This window comes from Trematomus bernacchii, unplaced genomic scaffold, assembly GCF_902827165.1.
Source record: "Trematomus bernacchii unplaced genomic scaffold, fTreBer1.1, whole genome shotgun sequence".
Classification (NCBI taxonomy): domain Eukaryota; kingdom Metazoa; phylum Chordata; class Actinopteri; order Perciformes; family Nototheniidae; genus Trematomus; species Trematomus bernacchii.
Genome location: NW_022987656.1, coordinates 5,991,173 through 6,011,654, shown reverse-complemented (window position 1 = coordinate 6,011,654; position 20,482 = coordinate 5,991,173). Strand labels below are relative to the sequence as shown.

At 42.2% G+C, this 20,482-nt stretch overlaps 1 protein-coding gene across 1 annotated transcript in view; it reads left to right on the top strand.

Annotated features, from left to right (window-relative positions):
• Positions 1–20,482, top strand: part of LOC117486743 (calpain-1 catalytic subunit-like) — a 28,981-nt gene that overhangs the window by 2,202 nt on the left and 6,297 nt on the right. The window contains exons 2-16 of the mRNA XM_034135277.1: positions 745–814; positions 895–1,013; positions 13,444–13,577; positions 13,666–13,840; positions 14,379–14,453; positions 14,613–14,698; positions 15,185–15,259; positions 15,452–15,612; positions 16,286–16,443; positions 16,921–16,932; positions 17,037–17,245; positions 17,331–17,370; positions 17,493–17,567; positions 18,474–18,531; positions 18,702–18,763. Of these exons, the coding sequence (XP_033991168.1) occupies positions 745–814; positions 895–1,013; positions 13,444–13,577; positions 13,666–13,840; positions 14,379–14,453; positions 14,613–14,698; positions 15,185–15,259; positions 15,452–15,612; positions 16,286–16,443; positions 16,921–16,932; positions 17,037–17,245; positions 17,331–17,370; positions 17,493–17,567; positions 18,474–18,531; positions 18,702–18,763 (1,509 nt within the window). The remainder of the gene's footprint in view (positions 1–744; positions 815–894; positions 1,014–13,443; positions 13,578–13,665; positions 13,841–14,378; positions 14,454–14,612; positions 14,699–15,184; positions 15,260–15,451; positions 15,613–16,285; positions 16,444–16,920; positions 16,933–17,036; positions 17,246–17,330; positions 17,371–17,492; positions 17,568–18,473; positions 18,532–18,701; positions 18,764–20,482) is intronic.

The following is a 20,482-nucleotide window of genomic DNA, read 5'->3' as shown; positions in this document are numbered from 1 at the left end:
GTATTTCTTCTTTCATAGCAATTGTCCTTCATACTTTCTTGCCGTGAAATAGGTCTTAAATTCTATTCAAAGTGGTCTTAAAAAGGTCTTAAAAAGTCTTACATTTGAGTTAGCGAAACCTGCAGGAACCCTGCTAGCGTGTGAGGCTCAAAATGTATACGAGTAAAATTAAAAATCGACAAGTCACACTACTTTGATTGTCTTTTAGAATAACTAGTTAACTCAGCGATTGTTGATCTAATTAGTTAACTAGTGCAGACTTTTGTAGGTCACTGGTTAAGTGGTGAGCTGAATCCCTGTTCGACTAGTTAACTTGTCAGGACCTTTACAGCCCAGTAGTTAACTAGTAAAACGTTCATGGTCTCTAATATGTCTGGAGGGCCACTAGTGAGTCATAAAGTTGACTAGTTTGAACTTTGGCACCATTAGTGCGGTGCCTGGTGTCACTAAGGCCTGTGTTGGAACACGTTTGATAAAAGTGTACTTTAAAAAAAAGAGTGACAAGTCTTTGTTCAACTAGAAAGAAAGAATGCAAACCAGTGGGACCAAATGTCTAATTACTGCTGACAAAGAGCCACCTAGTCGAGGAAACTGCCATCTGACATAAAGGATATGGAATAAATTTTCACACGGCTTTCCATAGATGACTGCCTGTATGTTTGAGTCATATTTAAGTAAGTCATAAATAGTCTTTCATCAGCATAGAGCTAAACCATTTACTCTTCAACACTCCCCCTGTTTCAGAGAATTGCTCCTTATCCAGCCTTTGTACTTGACGGGGTCTGCAGGTTTGACTTTGGTCAAGGACTTGTTGGTAGGACATTTCTTCATTTATCATTTTTCCAATAATATGCTTCTTGTCTCAACAACTCATTGGCTCATTTTTTTAAGCAGAAGACTGCTGGTTTCTGGCCTCAATTGGAGCACTGACATTCCAGAAAGACATCCTATGTAAAGTCGTCCCTCTTGAGCAAACTTTCAATGAGAAATACTGCGGGATGTTCCACTTCAGGGTAAATATTCACAGCACAAATGGTTCTTATTTTTGGCACTATATTTTCATTGAACTCTGATTGTAATCAAACTTCATGTGCTGAATGTGGGATGTAAATTATATGGAAGCAAACAAGAGACAGAATGATTTTTGATTTGATCAGACACCGAATTTATAGCATTGAAAATGTTTACTTTGAAAATCATGTATCTGAATATTTTTGTTCCGAATTTATGTGAAATAAAAATCTGAAATATCTTGATACGCAATTTAAAAAGCTGAATTTCAATGTATTTGTTTCAGTGTTCACAAATTCAGATATAAAAATTCAAGTAAAATACATTTGAAAGTAAAAGTACTAGTGCTACACTATACAAATACTCTCTTACAAAAGCTCTGCATTTAAACATGTTAATGTTACTTTAGTAAAAGTATGCTAGTATAATCAGGAAGGTGTTGTTAAAGTATTTCAAGTAGAAACAAGTTATACTATTATATTATATCATTTGTTTTTTTATTATTATTATTACCCATGCAAGAGTTGACTTAACTGTTGTAGTTGGAGCTCATTTTGAACAATGACCTAACTAATGATTACTTTCATTAGCCGCGTTCACACCGGAGTACTTTCACCGTACTTTTCGCGTTTTAGTTCCGTGAGTCGCGTTCACACCAAAAATCGTACTTAATCTCGGGTACTTTTACCCCCATTTTTAGAGCCAACTCAGAGAGCGTACTTTTCTGTGGGTGAAAAGTTCTCCAAAAGTGCCCCAGTGCTGATTGGCTGGGCGAATTGCAAACCACGCCCGTACAACTCTGAAAATGTTGTGTAGAGCCGCCATTGTTTTTCCTCGCTACAAAAACACAACGCTCCGTGCGTTGTGTTTGTTTTTGAAAGCAGTTATGGCAAGCATCAAGAAATGATGAGGAGGTGTCGGCGCTTCTGGAGATCTACGCAGAGGACGCGACCCAGGGAATGCACTGAAGCCAGTTCAGTAGCTTTCACTCGACCTGGGAATGTGCACAGCCCCACGGCACACCGGCTAAAAATAAAGAAACTCGGGCAGGACTACAAACGGCGGATTCAGTGGCCAACGAGGACGACCACGACGAAGGTAAAATCAACTACATGCACTGGGGTTTTAATCTGCACAATAATGGTCTCAGATGTACTTTTATTTGCTCAGTAGATCAAGCTAGCCATGCTAGCCATAATAGGCTAACACCGGCCCCGAGCACACAGTACACACACACTGTAACTTTGTCTTGAAAGAACGTTACGCATCGAACTGATGTTCACAATCATGTTTATTTCATAATATTCATCATATTTTATGTTTAACTTGCCTCAACAACATTAAACAAAGTTCAAGCATACATGAAGCACTCTTCAAAAAGGAACAATCCTCCGTGTTTGAACCTCTTAAATCGCTGCATAGCCGATTTATTTGGACTGGATTATCCCAGAGGGTCTAAACCAGCGGTTTTCAAAGTGTGAGGCGCGCCTCCCCTGGGGGGCGCCAGAGAGCTTCAGGGGAGGCGCAGCTTGAGAAAAAGAACAACGAGAAAAAGACGAGTAAAGTGACACTTGCACACTTTTGGCTGTCTGTGGAGACTGTGGGTTCCCCCACCTCGCCAAAAAGGCTGTAAAAGTGCTCATTCCCTTCACCTCCACCTACCTGTGTGAGTGCAGGTTTTCCGCATTGACTTTGATCAAAAGCAAGTGCCGGTGAAGGCTGCAGCCAGAGGATGATCTGCGTTTATTCCTGTGTGCATCAAAGACGCAGACTCATTGTTCCCACTAAAGTAGGGGTGAGTGTAATAAGGAGGCAAAGTTGACGTTCAGTGTGTTGCCGGGAGCATATAAGGATTTATCCACGATGTTGAAAATGTAAATTTAAAAAAAAATATATGTGTTGAGAACACCGTGCGAAAATATACGGGTCGTGCTGCAGCTAGATTTGCCTGTCCTCTGTAAGAAGGTGTCGGCGACTGACATGCAAGGAAGAACGGCTGTCCACAGGCTGTTCCAACTTTAACAACTTTATTAACTTCCATGGTAGTGAATTGAACATGCTATTGTAATTGGGTGTGTGGTATATTTTCATGCACGCACACGCATGTTCCACAACACACTGAACAACACTCAATTGTCCGATCGCTACCAGTGTCCTTGCGATCTTGTTATAAGTTGAGACCATTCGGGCTTATTCTAGAGGGGTGCAAGGAATAGTCCAAGTAGTGGGGGAGTTTTATACAACATGTTTAAAACATAAAGATAAAAATGTTTTAAAAAGTTATTGTTTAATGTTTTAAGGAGGTGATGCTACTCAGCCAATCATATCGGTGCACTCAGTGAGTCAGCACGATAGATTCAAACACACACACAGAGACGAGACAAGAGGAGAGAAACAGTCTTCATTTTCTCTTACTGGACCTCTTTGAAATGCAATTGAATACCCCTGCATTATAGCAACAACAACAATAATAATAATAATAGCAATAATAATTGGGAGGGGGGGCGCCGCTGTTCTTATGTTCTCTGAGGGGAGGCTCACCTTCCCACACTTTGAAAACCCCTGGTCTAAACATTCTTTATAACACAGTTTCAGATTTGTGAAACCTTAATTCTATTTGTGAAAATACAAAAAACACATTCCTAGTATGTTGTAAAACTACATGGCGACTAAACTTGTATATTGTATATTGCTTATTTTCCCCTCTTAGGAAAGCGGACACGGGATGCGAATTTCTTTGACACCGCCCAGGCGTTGGAGGACCGGCGTGCCGTGGTGAATGAGTCGCTGCGTGGAGATCAGATGGTGCTGTTCACCAAGGCCCAGGAAACGGAGGACAAGATGCTCACCTCGATGGAGCGCCAGGCAGAAGTGTTCAAGCAGCAGATGGAGCGCCAGCAGCACCAGGATGAAGTGTGGGCGCTGCGCCATGAGGAAGCGTCGGCGCAGCGGCAGGATGAGCAACAAACTGCATTTAATAACAGTTTATTTGGTATAGTTTTTGTAAATACTGACACACGACACACAACGTTGCACTAAGGTGTGCATGCTGCTGAGAATATCCCTACACCTGGGACAGTTTATTTTATATTGTTATTACTGTTATGACTTTATTTTATATATAATGTTTACTGACATGTACAACTGACACTTTATTTACATTTCAAATTGTTCTATTTAATGTTATGTCTTGAGAGTGCAATAAAGAAAACCGACATGGCGATTAAGCTTATTTCTCCTGACACTTTATCTTTTGTGACCTGTGTAGCATCCTATACATCACATGTAAGTGATTATTCTGATACCATCATGTTTCATCGGTTATAAACTGGCAAAGCTTTATTTGTCATTTATTTATCATCAATGTTGCAACCTTGTGGGGGAATGGCAGCGGCACATACACAAATATGATAATTTATATCATTTTAAATATTATTTGACCTAAACTTTTAATTCCCCCCCATTTCACACAACACAACATGGAGTCCACTATGGGCCAAAACTAACATGTATAACATGTATGCATAGTGTTTATGGCAGATGGATGCAGTGGGTCTCAGGAAGATATATAATAAAGGTGGGTTTGCTGCTGAGACTCCCTACAGCTGGGAGTTTATTTTATATTGTTATTACTGTTATTATATAGTACAACTGACACTTTATTTTATATTGACAATGTTTACTGACATGTACAACTGACACTTTAGTTACATTTAAAATATTTCTATTTAATGTTATGTCTTGAGAGTGCAATAAAGAAAACCGACATGGCGATTAAACAGATCCTGTATCAGTTTTTCTTCTTCTCTTGTTTTGTAGCGGGTTGCAAACAACTTTAAGGTGCTTACCGCCACCTACTGTACTTGTAATCTTCCCTCAGGGAAAAGTACTCCGGTGTGAACGCGATCTGTACTAAGTACCCTGGGGTTAAAAGCGCCAGGGCTCTTAGTGCCGGAACTAAGTACAGGAAAGTACTTGGTGTGAACGCGGCTAGAATAGACGCTTTCACACAGTACTTTTCCCCGTACTTTTCCCGTTTAGTTCCGTTAGTGCCTGGAATTTTGCGTTCACACCAAAAAGAGAACTTAGTTCAGAGAACTTTTACCCCCATTTTTAGTGCCTGCTAGAGAGGTGGGACTATCCTGGGGAGAAAAAAGTACCAATTTATGATTGGCTGGGCGAATTGCAAACCACGCCCCGTAAAACTCGGAAAGGTTTTTTGAAGCAGCCATTGTATTTTCTGGCATTAGCATTATTAGCATTAGCATTAGCCCCACGCACCAACAGAGAGAGAATGACTTATGGCAACACAATAAAAAAACATGGGAGCGGTGGAGTGATGAGGAGGTGTCGGCGTTCTGGCGATTTACTCGGAAGGCTTCAGTAGAAGCTGCTGGGACTCCCAGCAGCTTCTACTGAAGCCAGTCCCCAACTCCGAGGACTTCCGGCCGGGGACTTCGGGTGGCAGTATACGCCGTGAAGTTGTTTGCGGCCTGCCAGTAAACCAAAAGCAGGAGAAGAAGAAGAAGAAGTGACGTCAGCGGCTTCATTTGCGTAATCTTCCCTCAGGGAACTTATTCCGGTGTGAACGCGATCGGCTCTTAGTTCCATGGGGGTACTAAGTGCTGGGAACTAAGTGCTGGGAACTAAGTACGGCAAAGTACTTGGTGTGAAAGCGGCTAATGGTTTAATGTGCTGATTATTTTCTACATTAATAGATGAAGGTCTTGTTCGTTCAAACTCTCAAAATAGTAGGAAATGCTGTCATAATTACCCAGAGTCCGAAGTGATACCTTTACAGTGTTAAAGCTGTCAGATAAATGTAGTGATGTAAAAACTAAAATATTCAAGATATTGAAGTGGGAAAGAGATAATGTTTTAAAAACATGTTACTAAAAAAGAATCTCTTGTTTTGGACTGACAATAATGACTCAAGATATTGTAGATAAAGAAATACACACAAATCCATCTGTGTGCATTTGTTGTGGATGGAACACAACAAATGGTGCTCTTACCTGTGATGCCTCCTCCTAACAGCATTATATCCAGACTGTATCATTCAAACTATAAGTACCAGTTCTAGCTACTTCAGACAAACAATTCAAAAGACAAAATCAACAACATTTATTGAAAGACCAATCTTTATTTTAGGGTGCCTCTTCTTTTTTTATTTTATTAAACCTTCAGATGTGAGATATTAGTAATACAGTAATAGTGTAGCTGCTCTCTGCAATAATCACGGCAGAGTCTCGACGGATGCAGTTTCTTTATTGGTCTTTCAAGCATCGTGCAAACTAAAATATAAACACAGACATAGGTACTTACTGTAATTGTCATTACAAAACGTCAATAAAGCATTTGGTTAAACCACAACTGTATTAATTCACAGATCAAATAACCACGTGTAAAAAAGTCTCTTTAACGTACCTCGCTCCGCTCACCGAGGGTGCAAAAATGTGCGACGTCAAGCATGGCAGTCCTTATATCTCTTATATCAATTGGCACTATGAACAGTTGAGCCAAAGAACAACACACACAGTTTCAATTAAAACCTATATAAACCCGATAATATCACAGAATGTTTGTGGCAATAGTATTCTATAACTCACATGTACGTTTGAGAGGTCCGTAGCAGACCTTGTCGCTTGATACTTTGCGACACCGATTACGGCAACAGTTTAAACACGTGTTGTTATGATTCCGGGGTTCGCAGCGTCACGCCCATACCTACGCCAGCCCCTAACCATGCATACTAAATAATCATAGCGGTCAGTTACAAATAGCATTAGCCGCTTTCACACCAAGTACTTTGCCGTACTTAGTTCCCAGCACTTAGTTCCCCCATGGAACTAAAGAGCAGATCGCGTTCACACCGGAATAAGTCCCTGAGGGAAGATTACGCAAATGAAGCCGCTGACGTCACTTCTTCTTCTTCTGCTTTGGGTTTACTGGCAGGCCGCAAACAACTCACGGCGTATACTGCCACCCGAAGTCCCCGGCTGGAAGTCCCCGGAGTTGGGGACTGGCTTCAGTAGAAGCTGCTGGGAGTCCCAGCAGCTTCTACTGAAGCCTTCCGAGTAAATCGTCAGAACGCCGGCACCTCCTCATCACTCTACCGCTCCCATGTTTTTTTTTGTGTTGCCATAAGTTAGTCTCTCTCCGTTGGTGCACTGGGCTAATGCTAATGCTAAGAATGCTAATGCCAGCAAATACAATGGCGGCTTCACAAAACTTTTGAGAGTTTTACGGCCGTGGTTTGCAATTCGCCCAGCCAATCAGAAATGGGAACTTCTTTCTCCCCAGGAAAGTACCTGCTCTCTAGCAGGGACTGAAAAGGGGGGAAAAGTTCTCATGAACTAATAGGGCTTTCACACCAACGTGAACTGAGCAACTCAACAGTTAACTTTATATTTGTTATTGTCCAAAGCATTTATTACAAAAAAATGTCCCCTCTCATATTCACAGTATGGATGATTAGAGGCTTTGGGGAGAAACGGTGGGTTACGTATTGTAACCCTAGTTATATAAGCACAGGCGGAGCCCACTACTGGACTCTATGGGTACTACTCTCTATCATGCTGTGCGTGCTTTCACCTACTGAGTGAAGTAAACGTAGCCGGCCAATCGGGGCGAGCCTACCTGAATGCACGCGCAGGCCCACAGTATATAAGGCGGCTACGCCCTCCGACCGTCATCCTACACCCTCTTTAGCAGGCGGCATAGGAAAGACAGGGCCCCCAGGTAGAGGGCTCCGCCTGTGCTTATATAACTAGCGTTACAATACGTAATCCCCCGTTATCTCACACAGGCTCCGCCCTCTACTGGACTCTATGGGTACAGTGGGCGGAGCCCAGATGTATAAACGCCCTGTCGTCCAACAACATGTCATCGACCCATCACACCGTCCCTGACCGGCTTTTGGCTAACATCCACCGCATCCCCACTTCCTCCCATCCGGTTGTAACCGTGGAGAAGTCGGGGCCGCAGCTTGGATAAGGCACACTCACACACGCTTACCTCGTGTAGAGTGTGCATGGAAAAAATAGTGCGGAGACTCCGTATGGAGCCTACCGCGCACCATGTTCCCCAGGTCCCTAAGGAGCATGGGAAAACATACGTGCACCACGTCCCCCACACTCACACACGCTCCGTGTAGAGTGGGCATGGACCCCAGTGGGGAGGGCTCTCCCTGCCCGTCCATAGGCATGTATAATGCACTCGCAGAGCCATCCTGTTATGCGGCTTTCACACCAGCGCTTTTCCCTTTCTAGCTCCTAGCGAGAGCTTTTCTGGTTCAGCTCCGGTTTCCCTTTTCAGCTCCCGCTCTGTTCACACTGCCCAGAGCTGCCGCTGCTGCGTCATGACGTCACAGTTTACGTCGCTGATTTTCTCCCACAACAACAACGGGCCGGGGACTGCGTCGGGTCGATGATCGTGTTGCTTTTAATCATACGAAGCCAGATTAAATTAAATAACGACTTCTCCAACCTTATACTTTTCTCCAGAGTGCCGTGGTTCATTGTTTATTAATGTGTTTCAGCGGCATTTACCGACCGCTGCAGTGCTGGCTGCACTTCCACGGGAGTTTATTCTCCCGTTAGCTCCGGGTTAGCTCACACGGCTCTAAAGTATTCACTGTCTGACTGTCACACAAGCTGATACATATCCCCAGTTCCCCTTAAGTGAATGTGTGTCAGTCTGAATTGACGCTGTTTGGCATCACAACGCTGTTATGAAAGTTTCTCTGGTATAACATGGGTGATGTTAGCATAGCAACCGAAGCTAAACTGACTACTTGCTAAGCCGTTTTCTACAGGCACATTTTACCGGCGTATTTTTCATTATGATTCTACTTGTGATAGTCGGACATGACAACCTGTACAGCCCATGTATCTCCACAATGATCAATAACAGCGAACGGATGGTCAAAGTAAGGTTTCCTGCACGCCTCGACGTAAGAGACGTAAGCGACGCCGCGTCATAGCTCCGAAGCTCTTGCCTCTGGACCGACAATTTTTTGGAGCTGGAAGTGAACCGCATTCCGGAGCTATGACGCGCCGCCGCTGCGGTGTGAACAGGAAATTAGGCACTTCTTGGAGAGAGCTTTTCCAGCCACACCATCCCCAAAGCACACAAACAGCTGTTCAGTGTGTCTAATGGCAGCCGTGTGCTCCACATAACATGCTAGCGCACGCACTGGGCAGAGGAAGTGTAATTTAGCCTCCCTGGCCCCAATATGGGGTGGAAGATTAAAGCCGCCCAGCTGTATAGCCCTTGAGCTGAACGAACTCCTTAGGCTCTTAGGATCAAAAGACAGCTTGGGTGCACCGACAGAGCGGTCAGCTCAAGGTTCAAGGTTCAAGGTTCTTTATCACTGGGCGCTGCCTCCTGACCCCCTGCAAAAACCGCGCCATAAGCGGCTGACTGAAGGCTGACCTGCCTCCAAATCCCTCATGGCAGGACGAAATGGCTGCTGCATACACCTTAATTGTGGAATGAGCCAGCCCCCTGTCCACCAGTATCTGTAAGTAGGCAAGATTAGAGCCCAACGTACATGACAGAGGCTCTAGACTCCTTCCTTCACACCATCGCCGGGCCACAGGGCACAGTGGCTTTTGCGCCGATTGGCGAACAGGTCCACCTCTGCCCTTCCGAACTGAGTCCAGACCTGAATCACCACCTCCGGGTGAAGCCTCCACTCGTCTGGCAGGGGTCCGCCTCTTGACATGAGGTCGGCCCCCCTGTTCTCCTGTCCCGGGATGTGCAGGGCCGTTAGAGACTACACAATCTGTGAAGCCCACAACCACAGGTTCTCTGCTGCGGTCAACAAGACTATTGAGCGGACTCCGCCCTGCCTGTTGATGTACGCCACTGTGGTGCGGTTTTCGCTCCTCACTAGCACATGTTTGCCCTGTATTAACCTGTTACGCACGGCCCGCCCGGTACCGGGCGGAAAAACGCGTTATTTGCAGGAAACAACGTCTAAGGAATGTTAATATTTAATAAACTATGAATGTTTTATATCCATGTAACGGGAAGAAACTCAGCTAACTGATCTTTTTAAAAAAAAATTCCAAAAAAAACCCACAATGCTAGCACTCAGCCTCTGAATTAGCCACGAGCGAAAATATTTAACCTGAAACGGCACTTAAATTCACTCCTAACTCCCTTATTACTTATCCTAGATGCACAGCCAACCACTCATTTTTGGTGTCCTGGAGACACTGAATCTAACGGTGGCCTCCACAACAATCAGTGATAAACATTCGCGACGCTATAAACGAAAGCGTACATCATAACATGTGGAGCTAAGTAGCTAGAAACGCTAACATGGCTTACCTTGGTCAAAACTGGTCTTCAATGGCATTAAAACAATAAAACGATGCTGCAGTTAATCCATAGGTTCATCCTATGTATCTGTGCCTTCTTTGAAATTATCTCTGATAATCCATAAGCAATAAAACTGCGTTTTAGTTTCCAAATGCCAGAGCTAGAATGTAGCTCCACTCAAACCTAGATTTTCAAACGCGAAGCCCGCACCTTTTCTCTTTACAATGTGTGTGTGTGTGAGCCTCCCCCTTCGATTCTATTGGCTCTAACGGTCAGAAGGGTGTGTCAACCCTCAAAATCGAGCAAGGTGAGCCAGAGATAGAGAAAAAAAACCATTTTCACCCAAATCACCTCAGAGGTGGGGTGGTTTTGGCTAAACCTCTCTAAAAAGGTCAAATGTCACTTGTTTTGCATCAATCTTGATACAGGGTACTTATTATATGTTGTACTTTGGATTCCTAAAGCTTTTAGTCTACTAACCCATCATCCAAGGGTAGTTTTCACTATCTGTAAAAAATAATCTTTGGACGGACACTATCATTTAGTTTTTTACTATGTAAAATCTGAATTTTCTTTAAAATAAAAAACATTTATATTGATTCTGACACTTCTACATCCAACTCACAGATGTAACCTTGCTTTGATAAAAGAAATTATTCATATAACCCTTTTAGAAGTTAAGTTGTAGTCATTTCTTTTGGGCATGTCATTTTCGAGCCTGAAACATGAAAAACAGGCTAGGTGCTTAACAGGTTAAGGGTTTGAAGTGCTGTAGGACCAACATCACTGCTTGCAGCTCCAGGAGGTTGCTGTGACGAGCCTTTTGGTATACAGTATCATCCCACTTAATGTTTTACACTTCTCTATTACGTTTTAACTTGGATCGTTGATTAGCATCGTTAGCACAGATATAGCTACCGATTGCTCAAATGCTAACCCAACTCTAAACATTCATTAACGTTAGCTTAATAAAAACACCAGTAACATAACATAAAGTAGGCGGGTTTGACTTACCGAAGAAACTGCATTCATGGAGGACGGTCTGTTTTAACCTGTTAAGCCCGAGAGACCCCGGTACCGGGGCACTGCCGCAACATCTTGCAGGAAACAGTGTCTGAGGGCATGTTCATTTAATAAACTATGAATGTTTTATATCCATGTAACGGGAAGAAACTCATGATCATTTTTTTTTTTTTTCAAAAGAAAACCCACAATGCTAACACTGAGCCTCTGAATTAGCAACGACCGAAAAATGCTAACAGATTACTGCACCGAAAATCACTCACAAAACCTTATTATTGATCTGTTCTCCACATCCATGACATCGATTCACATCGTGAGGTGACACAGAATCGATGGGTACCCTCATTATCACTGAATTATACGAATTTGCGACGTTATAAACAAAAACAGACATCAAAACAGGTGACGCTAGGTAGCTAAAAATGCTAACATTCTTACCTTGGCTCTGTAGTCTCTCCAAAGTGGTCTTCAATGGCATTAAAACGATAAAAACGCTGCTGAAGTTAATCCATAGGTTAATCCAATGTGTCTGTGTCCCTTTGAAATGATTTCTGATAATCCATGAGCAATACAACGGATAATCCATGCTTTTACGTTTCTAGATGTCAGAGCTAGACTGTAGCTTCACTCTAATGCAAAATTACATGCGCAAAGCCCCCACCTTTTTGTTTCACAATGAGTGTGTTTATCTTTAAAATAAAAAACATCTATATTGATTCTGACTTTTCTACATCCAAGTCACAGGTTTATCATTACTTTGAGAAAAAAGATTATTAATTTAACCCTTTTAGAAGGGAAGATATGGTCATTTGTTCTGGGAATGTCATTTTCGAGCCTGAGACCTGAAAAACAGGCTCAGGGCTTAACAGGTTAAGATAAGTCCGATATTTGCATGACGAGTACTCCACCAGGCAACAACACAGCAAAAACAGCCGGGTTCAAGTAGTGTTCGCCGAATGAGCTGAGCAGGCAGAGCCCCTGTAACATCACAGAGCTGCTAGCAGAGAGACAGAAAGCTAGGAGCAACAGTCCAGTTGTCATGAAGGGGGAATCTAACTATATACAGAATGTGTTTTGTTGGATCTAGGCTAGAAACATGTTTATTTCTTTTAAGTTGGAAATGTTTAACATAGGGTCTACGGGAATTGCTCCCATCTGCGTCCATCGCCTACAGTTTGCAGCATTTCCGCATGGGCTTCCCGGCACTGCCCCGGAGTTCGCCGCTCTGATAGGCCAGAAGTCGGTTCAATTGCATTCAGGATCGATTGCTCATCCTGTCCGGGTAGCCCGGATGTTGCGTCCTCTAAATGTTGGACGTCGAATTGGAAGCACCGAATTTGAATCACCGAATTGGAAGCTCCGAATTTGACAGAATTTCAAAAAGAATGTACTTGAAATTTTAGATCTGGATTTGATAATTCGAATTTGAGCAACCTGAATATATTTTGTTTGAAATTTAAAAACTAGAATTTTTAGATCTGAATTTGTGAACTCAAAATTGCGTATCAAGATATTTCAGATTTTTATTTCACATAGGTACATTCGGAATAAAAAAATTCAGATACATGGTTGTCAAAGTAAAATATTTAAATGCAGGGTTTCCCACGCATAGACTTTACTTGGGCCCAGGTATATTAACGTCCGCCAAAGTATGTAGCGCAACCCATTTAGGTTTAATCTTTTTTTATCCGTCCGCGAGCACGACGATTCTACCCCTCCTGTACCTGTTTGCTCTGCTATCGCGTGAAGGGTCTGCTTTATGCGCTCCGCAGTAACTCCGCTGCGAGGCTCCGGCGAACAGTTCATGAGCATGCTCCACTAGCCCCCCCCCCCCCCCGTTCTCGGCTACCACCACAAGTATATTTCAGATCTGTGGGAAACACTGAAATGCTATAAATTTGGTGTCTGATCAAATTCAAATCATTCTGTCTCTTATTTACTTCCATACAATTCCACAGAAAATGTGAGCAATGAGTACAAAATAATATTTAATTTATTTTAATAATAATGCAATCTTTTTCTTTAAAAATTACTTGGTATTATATGGATGTTTCTTTCCGTCTTGGTTTAACCAATCAGTTTTGGAGATTTGGAAGATGGGTTGACGTCGTCATTGATGACAAGCTACCAACAATAGATGGCAGACTGATCTTTGTCCACTCCAAAGACCAAAATGAGTTCTGGCCTGCTTTGATGGAGAAAGCCTATGCCAAGTATGACAATGACATTGTTTCTCAATAATTGTTCTATCTAAGCATGAATTGGAGTATCTGTAACAATATTTTTACATCTGTGTTTTAGAGTGTGTGGTTCCTATATGGACATGAATGCTGGAACTCCTGCCGAGGCCATGATGGACTTCACTGGTGGTGTTCACATGTCGATCGCGCTGTCAAACCCCCCCACAAACCTGTGGGAGCTGATGTGCAGAGCTAGCCAAACCAAGTCTCTGATGGGCTGTGGTACAGCTCAGAGGGTAAGGACACATTTACCACACAAAACCATCACTGGCTGGATACTTTTCAACTTCTCTTTTATCGTAAGATAAATTCAACAGATTTCATTTTCAGTAACCAAGGAGAAAAACAAGGAGCCTGGAATAGAAAACGCTGCAAAAATAAGATCTAGCTGTTCATGTCAGTTTTTGCATTTTGAAAAGCTGATAAGCGTTTTTTTTTTAACATCATACCAATGTAAAGTCTATAGATGGAACAGGTTTGGCCTGCTACAAACACACTACTGAGCATGTGCAGTAGGTAACAAACCTTAAGGAAAAATGAATGGCGGCCATCTTGAATTCCAGTATCAATGGTCAAGACTTGCCTCCTGTTTCTATCTTCTCTATAACTCTGTATTCCAACATTTAAAAAATATGAATTTGACCTAACCACATTATTTTTGATATTTTAGCAATTAGATAACTTTTATTTAAATTCAACTTTTCCAAGTTGGACAAGTTTTCACTTGTCTACAATCCGTTAACAACATCAATGATTAAAATGTTTGGCTTGTAGGAGACATCTGCCAATAACGTATTACCAAATGGATTGGTCCAAGGCCATGCCTATACTGTTACAGGTGTGAAACAGGTAAGGAAATAAACTTAAGACATTGCACAAGATAACATAAACAACAGCTAGGTTTGTAAGCTTTTACTACCTTTGCATGAATCATTTGAAATAATTTATTGCATTTTGATGAGCATATGTTACATAATTGTGGTGCTGTCTGCCATGATTACTGTTCAGATGATGAGCCGAGGGAAAAAAATAAACCTGGTGCGTTTGTGGAATCCCTGGGGCACAGGAGAGTGGAACAGAGACTGGAGCGATCGGTGAGAACAACTTCAGAGAGACATGGCTCTTATTTGAAGACATATTGAGATTGTTTTCCATATGATAATATAAATAAAGATTGGCAGCAGCCATGGGTCTTTTACTGAATTGGAATATACGCAATGCAATGGCCTTTATGGTACATTCCTAAAGGTAGTATTTAGAAGGATTAAAAAGGTCTTTCAAGAATGAAGCGTGAGAGCCAGGATCCTTTTTTTATTTTTATATAAAATCACTTATGTTACCTTTTCTGTACATTCCCATAGGTAACCTATTAAGGACTTGAAACGGTGATTTGGTTATGGATATTATAAAGTAGTTCTGTCATTTAAAACCTAAGCTTTGTACTGTGCCACTGTATTTGCATATAAGCAGAACATGGGGAGAGGCCTAATGTTCTAATCTCCAGGACATATTATGTTTCTGTAAAAACATGCCCCTGAATGTCTAGAATCAACTGAAATAAAATATTGTCCCTCTTTAAGGTCTCCTCTGTGGCAAACCGTGAGTTCCAAAGATCGGGAAATGTGCCTTTCAGTTGCTGATGATGGAGAGTTTTGGTAAGCCAATTCAATTAAATGTTGAAACCTTTTTATGCACCTGGATTTTAATATACAGTAGCAACTACTTCAAAACTCTTTGGAAAGAAAGATAATTAATCTGTACCTATTGAAAATATGTCAGGTTAGGGTTTCATAGTTCCAGCATCATATCCAGAGGGCAAATATATTACGTCAAATGAATCTCCACAGGATGAGCCTGGAAGACTTGTGTGAGTTCTACACAGATCTGGACATCTGCTCCCTGAGTCCAGACTACCTTGATGGAAACTCGTCCTGTCACTGGAAGACCTACATGAATGATGGCCGATGGGTTGCAGGAACAACTGCTGGAGGATGCATGAATAATAGAGGTACTTTAAGGATATCTGGACTTACAATTAATAAGGCTGGATAAAATGTGCCATATTATGTGATCGATTACTCTTTAAAGGACTAGGAAATTACACCTGTCGAATCACCAGATAACATAATTTGACAACAGAGGTCACACTCCTTTTTCCTGCTTAGTTTTTTTTATGTCCCTTTTGTCTAGGAAGTGACTAAACAAGACTAGGGTTAGTCTTAATCTTAGCCCCAACCCTAACCTTTATGTAAGAGCATTGGAGCATTCTGGGGCGGCAGTACCTGAATCAATAATGGCTTGGCTGGGAACCAGAGGGTCGCCGGCAGTGGCGCTGCAAGACACTCTGGGTGCCCCAGGCAGAAGAGACATGCCCCCCAACACATCCAGCACAACCACCCCCCTGTGGTGCCTTTTGAGCAATGCAAAGCTTGACTTAGAATCTTGTAAAGCACAGAATAACCAAACAATTCACATTTCTTTGTTTCCACAAGCTATGATAATGTAGATTCAGTAATAGATAGTTGACAATTTAAACTTCAATTTGCCTTGTTACTCCATTTTTTTGTTCATCAGTAAACCCTAAAAACGTTTTAATTTAATCTTGATAATATATCAAATCACATATCAGACTATTTACAAAATTATACATGCAAATAAATCGTACTCTTTTTGTCTTGCAGACAGTTACTGGACCAATCCACAGTATCGGGTCAAGATTGGCGGTCAAAGTCCGGAGAACAATGGAGAGAAAAATGTGCTGGTGTCACTCATGCAAAAGCCTGACAAGAGAAACAGACACCTGGTTCAAAGCCTCCACATTGGTCTCTGTGTATTTGAGGTAAATACTGTTGTTCCTTTTGCTTGTGTTGTCAAAGTATAAGGACTATTATGGATATACAATCAGTAGATATGGAAGGCAGCTGAGGTTGTCAGATTAAGTGAAAACAACTATAACGTCTTGCTGAAGTCCATAGAGCGTCCATAGAGAGAATGAATGAGTAAAGGAATAAATATCTTAATCAGGTTTAGAATACTTTCAACGTTTATCAATTGACAGAACATCTCAATGAAAGTCAAAGGAATCAGAGGGTCGCAGTAAATCAAATGTAACAGTAAAAGTCCATACAACCAGTTTGTGGGTTACACAAGAGTTGGTTAGTGAGGGAGATCTAAGACTTAGGCAGTGTCTGCTTTCTATGTGTGTGAAAGCATATGCTTGTTAGAAAAATACATTAATTTAATTGAACATTTGATGCTAATATATTAAATGAATTCCTTTTTGTCGCCAACATGAACTCTACTGATTTCCCTCAAGGTGAAAGACAAGGTAAGAAATGTTTCCCTTATTAAACCTCCATCCACATTTTGCAGCTCAGGTGACTGATTTAAAGAGTTAGGGTTAGGGTTAACCCTCTTTATTTATGACTACAGTACAAGGCGCAGAAGGGGAAGTTCCCAGCCTCCTTCTTCAGTAGCCACGCACCAGTTGCCCAGAGTAAAACCTACATTAATGCACGTGAGGTGATGGAGTTCCTGATGCTGAGGCCTGGTGAGTACCTGATCGTACCGTCCACCTTCAATGCCAATGAGAAGGCCTCCTTCATCCTGACCATCATGTCCAAGGCAGAGGCCATGGTCTAGTAAGTCCCTCTCTCTACTACCATTAACCAACTCGCTTTGTACATCAAACAATAAAACCTGCTAAATCTAATTCTTTCCTGACAGTGAGAACTCTGGTGACCCTCAAGATGAGCCAACTGAAAGGGTGTGTAAGATATAATGATATTCCATTGTTGTTTATTATTCTGATTCTATGTCCTTAACTATCACTTTTTATAAATGTCATTTGGGGTAAAATTCATCTCTTGCACTTTATCTTTATTTAAGTTCAACATCAAACAAGTCAAAAATGAACAGGACGACGAGAATAAGATATCCTTTTTCCGCCAAAACTCCGACAAGGTAATATTTTCATTCTCACTGCCTAGCTAAATACCTAATTGAAAAATGGAATTGTCATTGATTACTTCTTTGAATATCGAATAAATACACATAGTGAACATGTGATTACTGCAGTTTCCTTTTAGCATTTTTGTGTTTTTCAGCTGATTGTTTTGATTAAACAGTCCACATAGGTCCATTCATCAGGTGGACAGGAACATGACTGAATTGCTTGTGTTTTTTGTGTCTGCTGGATGTAGGCTGACAGAGCAACATTAGTGTTAAGCCTCCAAACATATCTTAATTGTTTCGAAGGGAGCTGCTGTAACGTCGATGCGCTAACCGTTTAATTCATCCAGCCTGGTGTTCCTTACATGCGCTTATGCTAGTCAACATACCACTCCACTTGCTGACGATGTTATTACGTTATTTGCCAGGAGCAATTTGGCTGTCTTTGTATTCATTTCAAGACAAATTATGTAAATTTCGGTAACCGGGGACCTCCTTACACAAACTAATTTGAAAACAATCGTTCGTTTTGTTATCTTCTTCTTGGCAAACCAGCTTAAGGTACTTACAACACGAACGGTACTGGACTGTGGAATTAAACGTCAGCATACGTGTAGTCAAAGCACATGCTAACTGAACACTTCCTTTGCTGACATGGCGGATAATGTAATTTGCAGCAAAAGCAACTGAATGATTTGGCCTTTAGCTAAGAGGCTAACATGTCCTGCTGATTTAGCCTGATTTTTGTGATTGCAGCAAGACCAATGTTAGCCAAATACGGTAACAGTATTCGCTAGCTGGACGTATGGACAGGTCAATCTTGTTTTCTTTTAGCTTGTGGCTAACAGCATACTCACTTACAAAATATTTGGACAAGTTTACATCAGTCTATTTAATCTTGCTTTCATCCATTTCCAGTACGAAGAGGTGGATGCTGAGCAGCTGCAGAGGCTTCTGAATGAAAACATCCTGAAAGGTTTGAACTGTAAAATCATATGAGCAGGTTTTATAAAAAAACAAAACAAGAGTCTTAATATACAGTATGGTCATTATCTAAAGTGAAATGGGCACTGCTATTGCAGAGTAAAGGCCAAAGTAACCATGCCTAATGATGCTTTTTCTTTTTTTTCTTCTCTTCTTCTTTAGGAGATTTGAAATCTGGAGGCTTTAGCGTTGATGCCTGTCGCAGCATGGTCGCTCTGATGGATGTATCCTGTTGATGCATTTGATAACATTGATGTTGATTTCGGTATTGATACCTGTCATGGCCTGGCTCTTGGCCATAACAAAAAGCGTGGGAAGGACGAGAACATATATGAAAAATATATTTATTAACAAAAACTTAACATAAACCAAAAACTAACACAAAGGCAAAGCAAAAAGACTAAGCGACGTGGCTGCTCCGAGGTCAGGTCCTCTGCGGGGAGAGAGAGATCGAGACTCTGGCTCAGGCCTCTTAATCCTCCGCCAGCCGTCAGGTGTCCTCAATCAGACGGACACAAGCAGAGGAGGAACATTAAAGGGCCATACACACACCACAGGAGACCTTAAAGCAGGGGTCGTCACACCCCCCCCCTTAAAGTCGGTGTCCCCAGGATCACCGGCACAACGAACCAACCCCATCCCAAACAAAAACAAAAAGTCATAGAAAACAAAACATACATATGGCACACCGTCTCAACGAACCCTAATTGTAACATACCACCTTCTTACAACGTCTCTGGATGTGACCAAGCCCACCGCAGGAGTAGCACCTCTGGTCGTTGGCATGCCCACAGTCACGAGCCATGTGGCCTGGTTTGTTGCAGTTGTAGCACACATCCTCCGTTTGGTCACAGTCCCTGGCCATATGTCCTTGATCTCCACACCGATAACAGAACATTTCCTTGCCACGTTCTCGACTCCTGCTGCCACTGCCGCCACGACCACCATCAAAGCCGCCGCCACCACGACCACCTTGACCACCTTGACCAGTGGAGCAATGCTTGGCCTTCTCGTTAGATATTGAGCACCGCCCAGAGTGGCTGCCTGTACTGAGCAGCTCTTCCACAGGGATTAATAAAGGTCCATCTTATCTTATCTTATTTTATCTTTCTACACAACATAGTTTTGGCCATAGCATGAGTGATCACGCAGGAGGACGTGACCTCTGGCACCACTGTAGAGCTCTCCTCAAACCCAGACTCAATCAGACCACCCGTCACTAAAAATGCCAGGAGAACATCAGTCCAGATTCTGCTACCTGCCAAACCGTTGCCCAGAATAAAATGTATCCCCTCGATTGGCAAAGCTGGACGTACACCAACAGTTACTTCACCTTTAACAAGGTCACAGTCAATATACACCTTATGAACAGGAATAGGAAGAACTTTTAATCCCATCCCCCAACTCAGAACTGTGTCACCTGTGTCACTTTCATCAGACAACGGCAAAACAGAGTCAACAATATAGGAGTCAAAAGCCCCTGTGTCCCGCAAGATTTTGATTGGAACTCTGACATTACTACCTACCAACGACACCAAGCCGTCTCGTATACAGTAAATGGAGTATGAGATGCCAAAACCTCAGATCCACATAAGTGGGATTTAAGCACATCGGCAACACAGCAGCTTTTCACAGGAGCAGCCAACGCAACAGGCCCAACAAAACATCTTCCTCCCTCAGATTTTACTCTAATCGCAGGACATTCTGCCTTCCAATGGCCTTTTTCACGACAGTAGTGGCAATTATCAATGTTAACCATATTGTCTACATCAGTTTTTACCAAACCCAATTTCCTTGGATCCATCCCAAATGAACCAACATCAACAGCCTTTCTACTTCCTTCAAAAACGGTTAGAGCCCCAGAGCGCCCTCCGAACCTGCTCTTATAAAGTAACACAAACTCATCACCTGCCAAAGCAGCTTCAGCCGCAGAAGTGACCTTT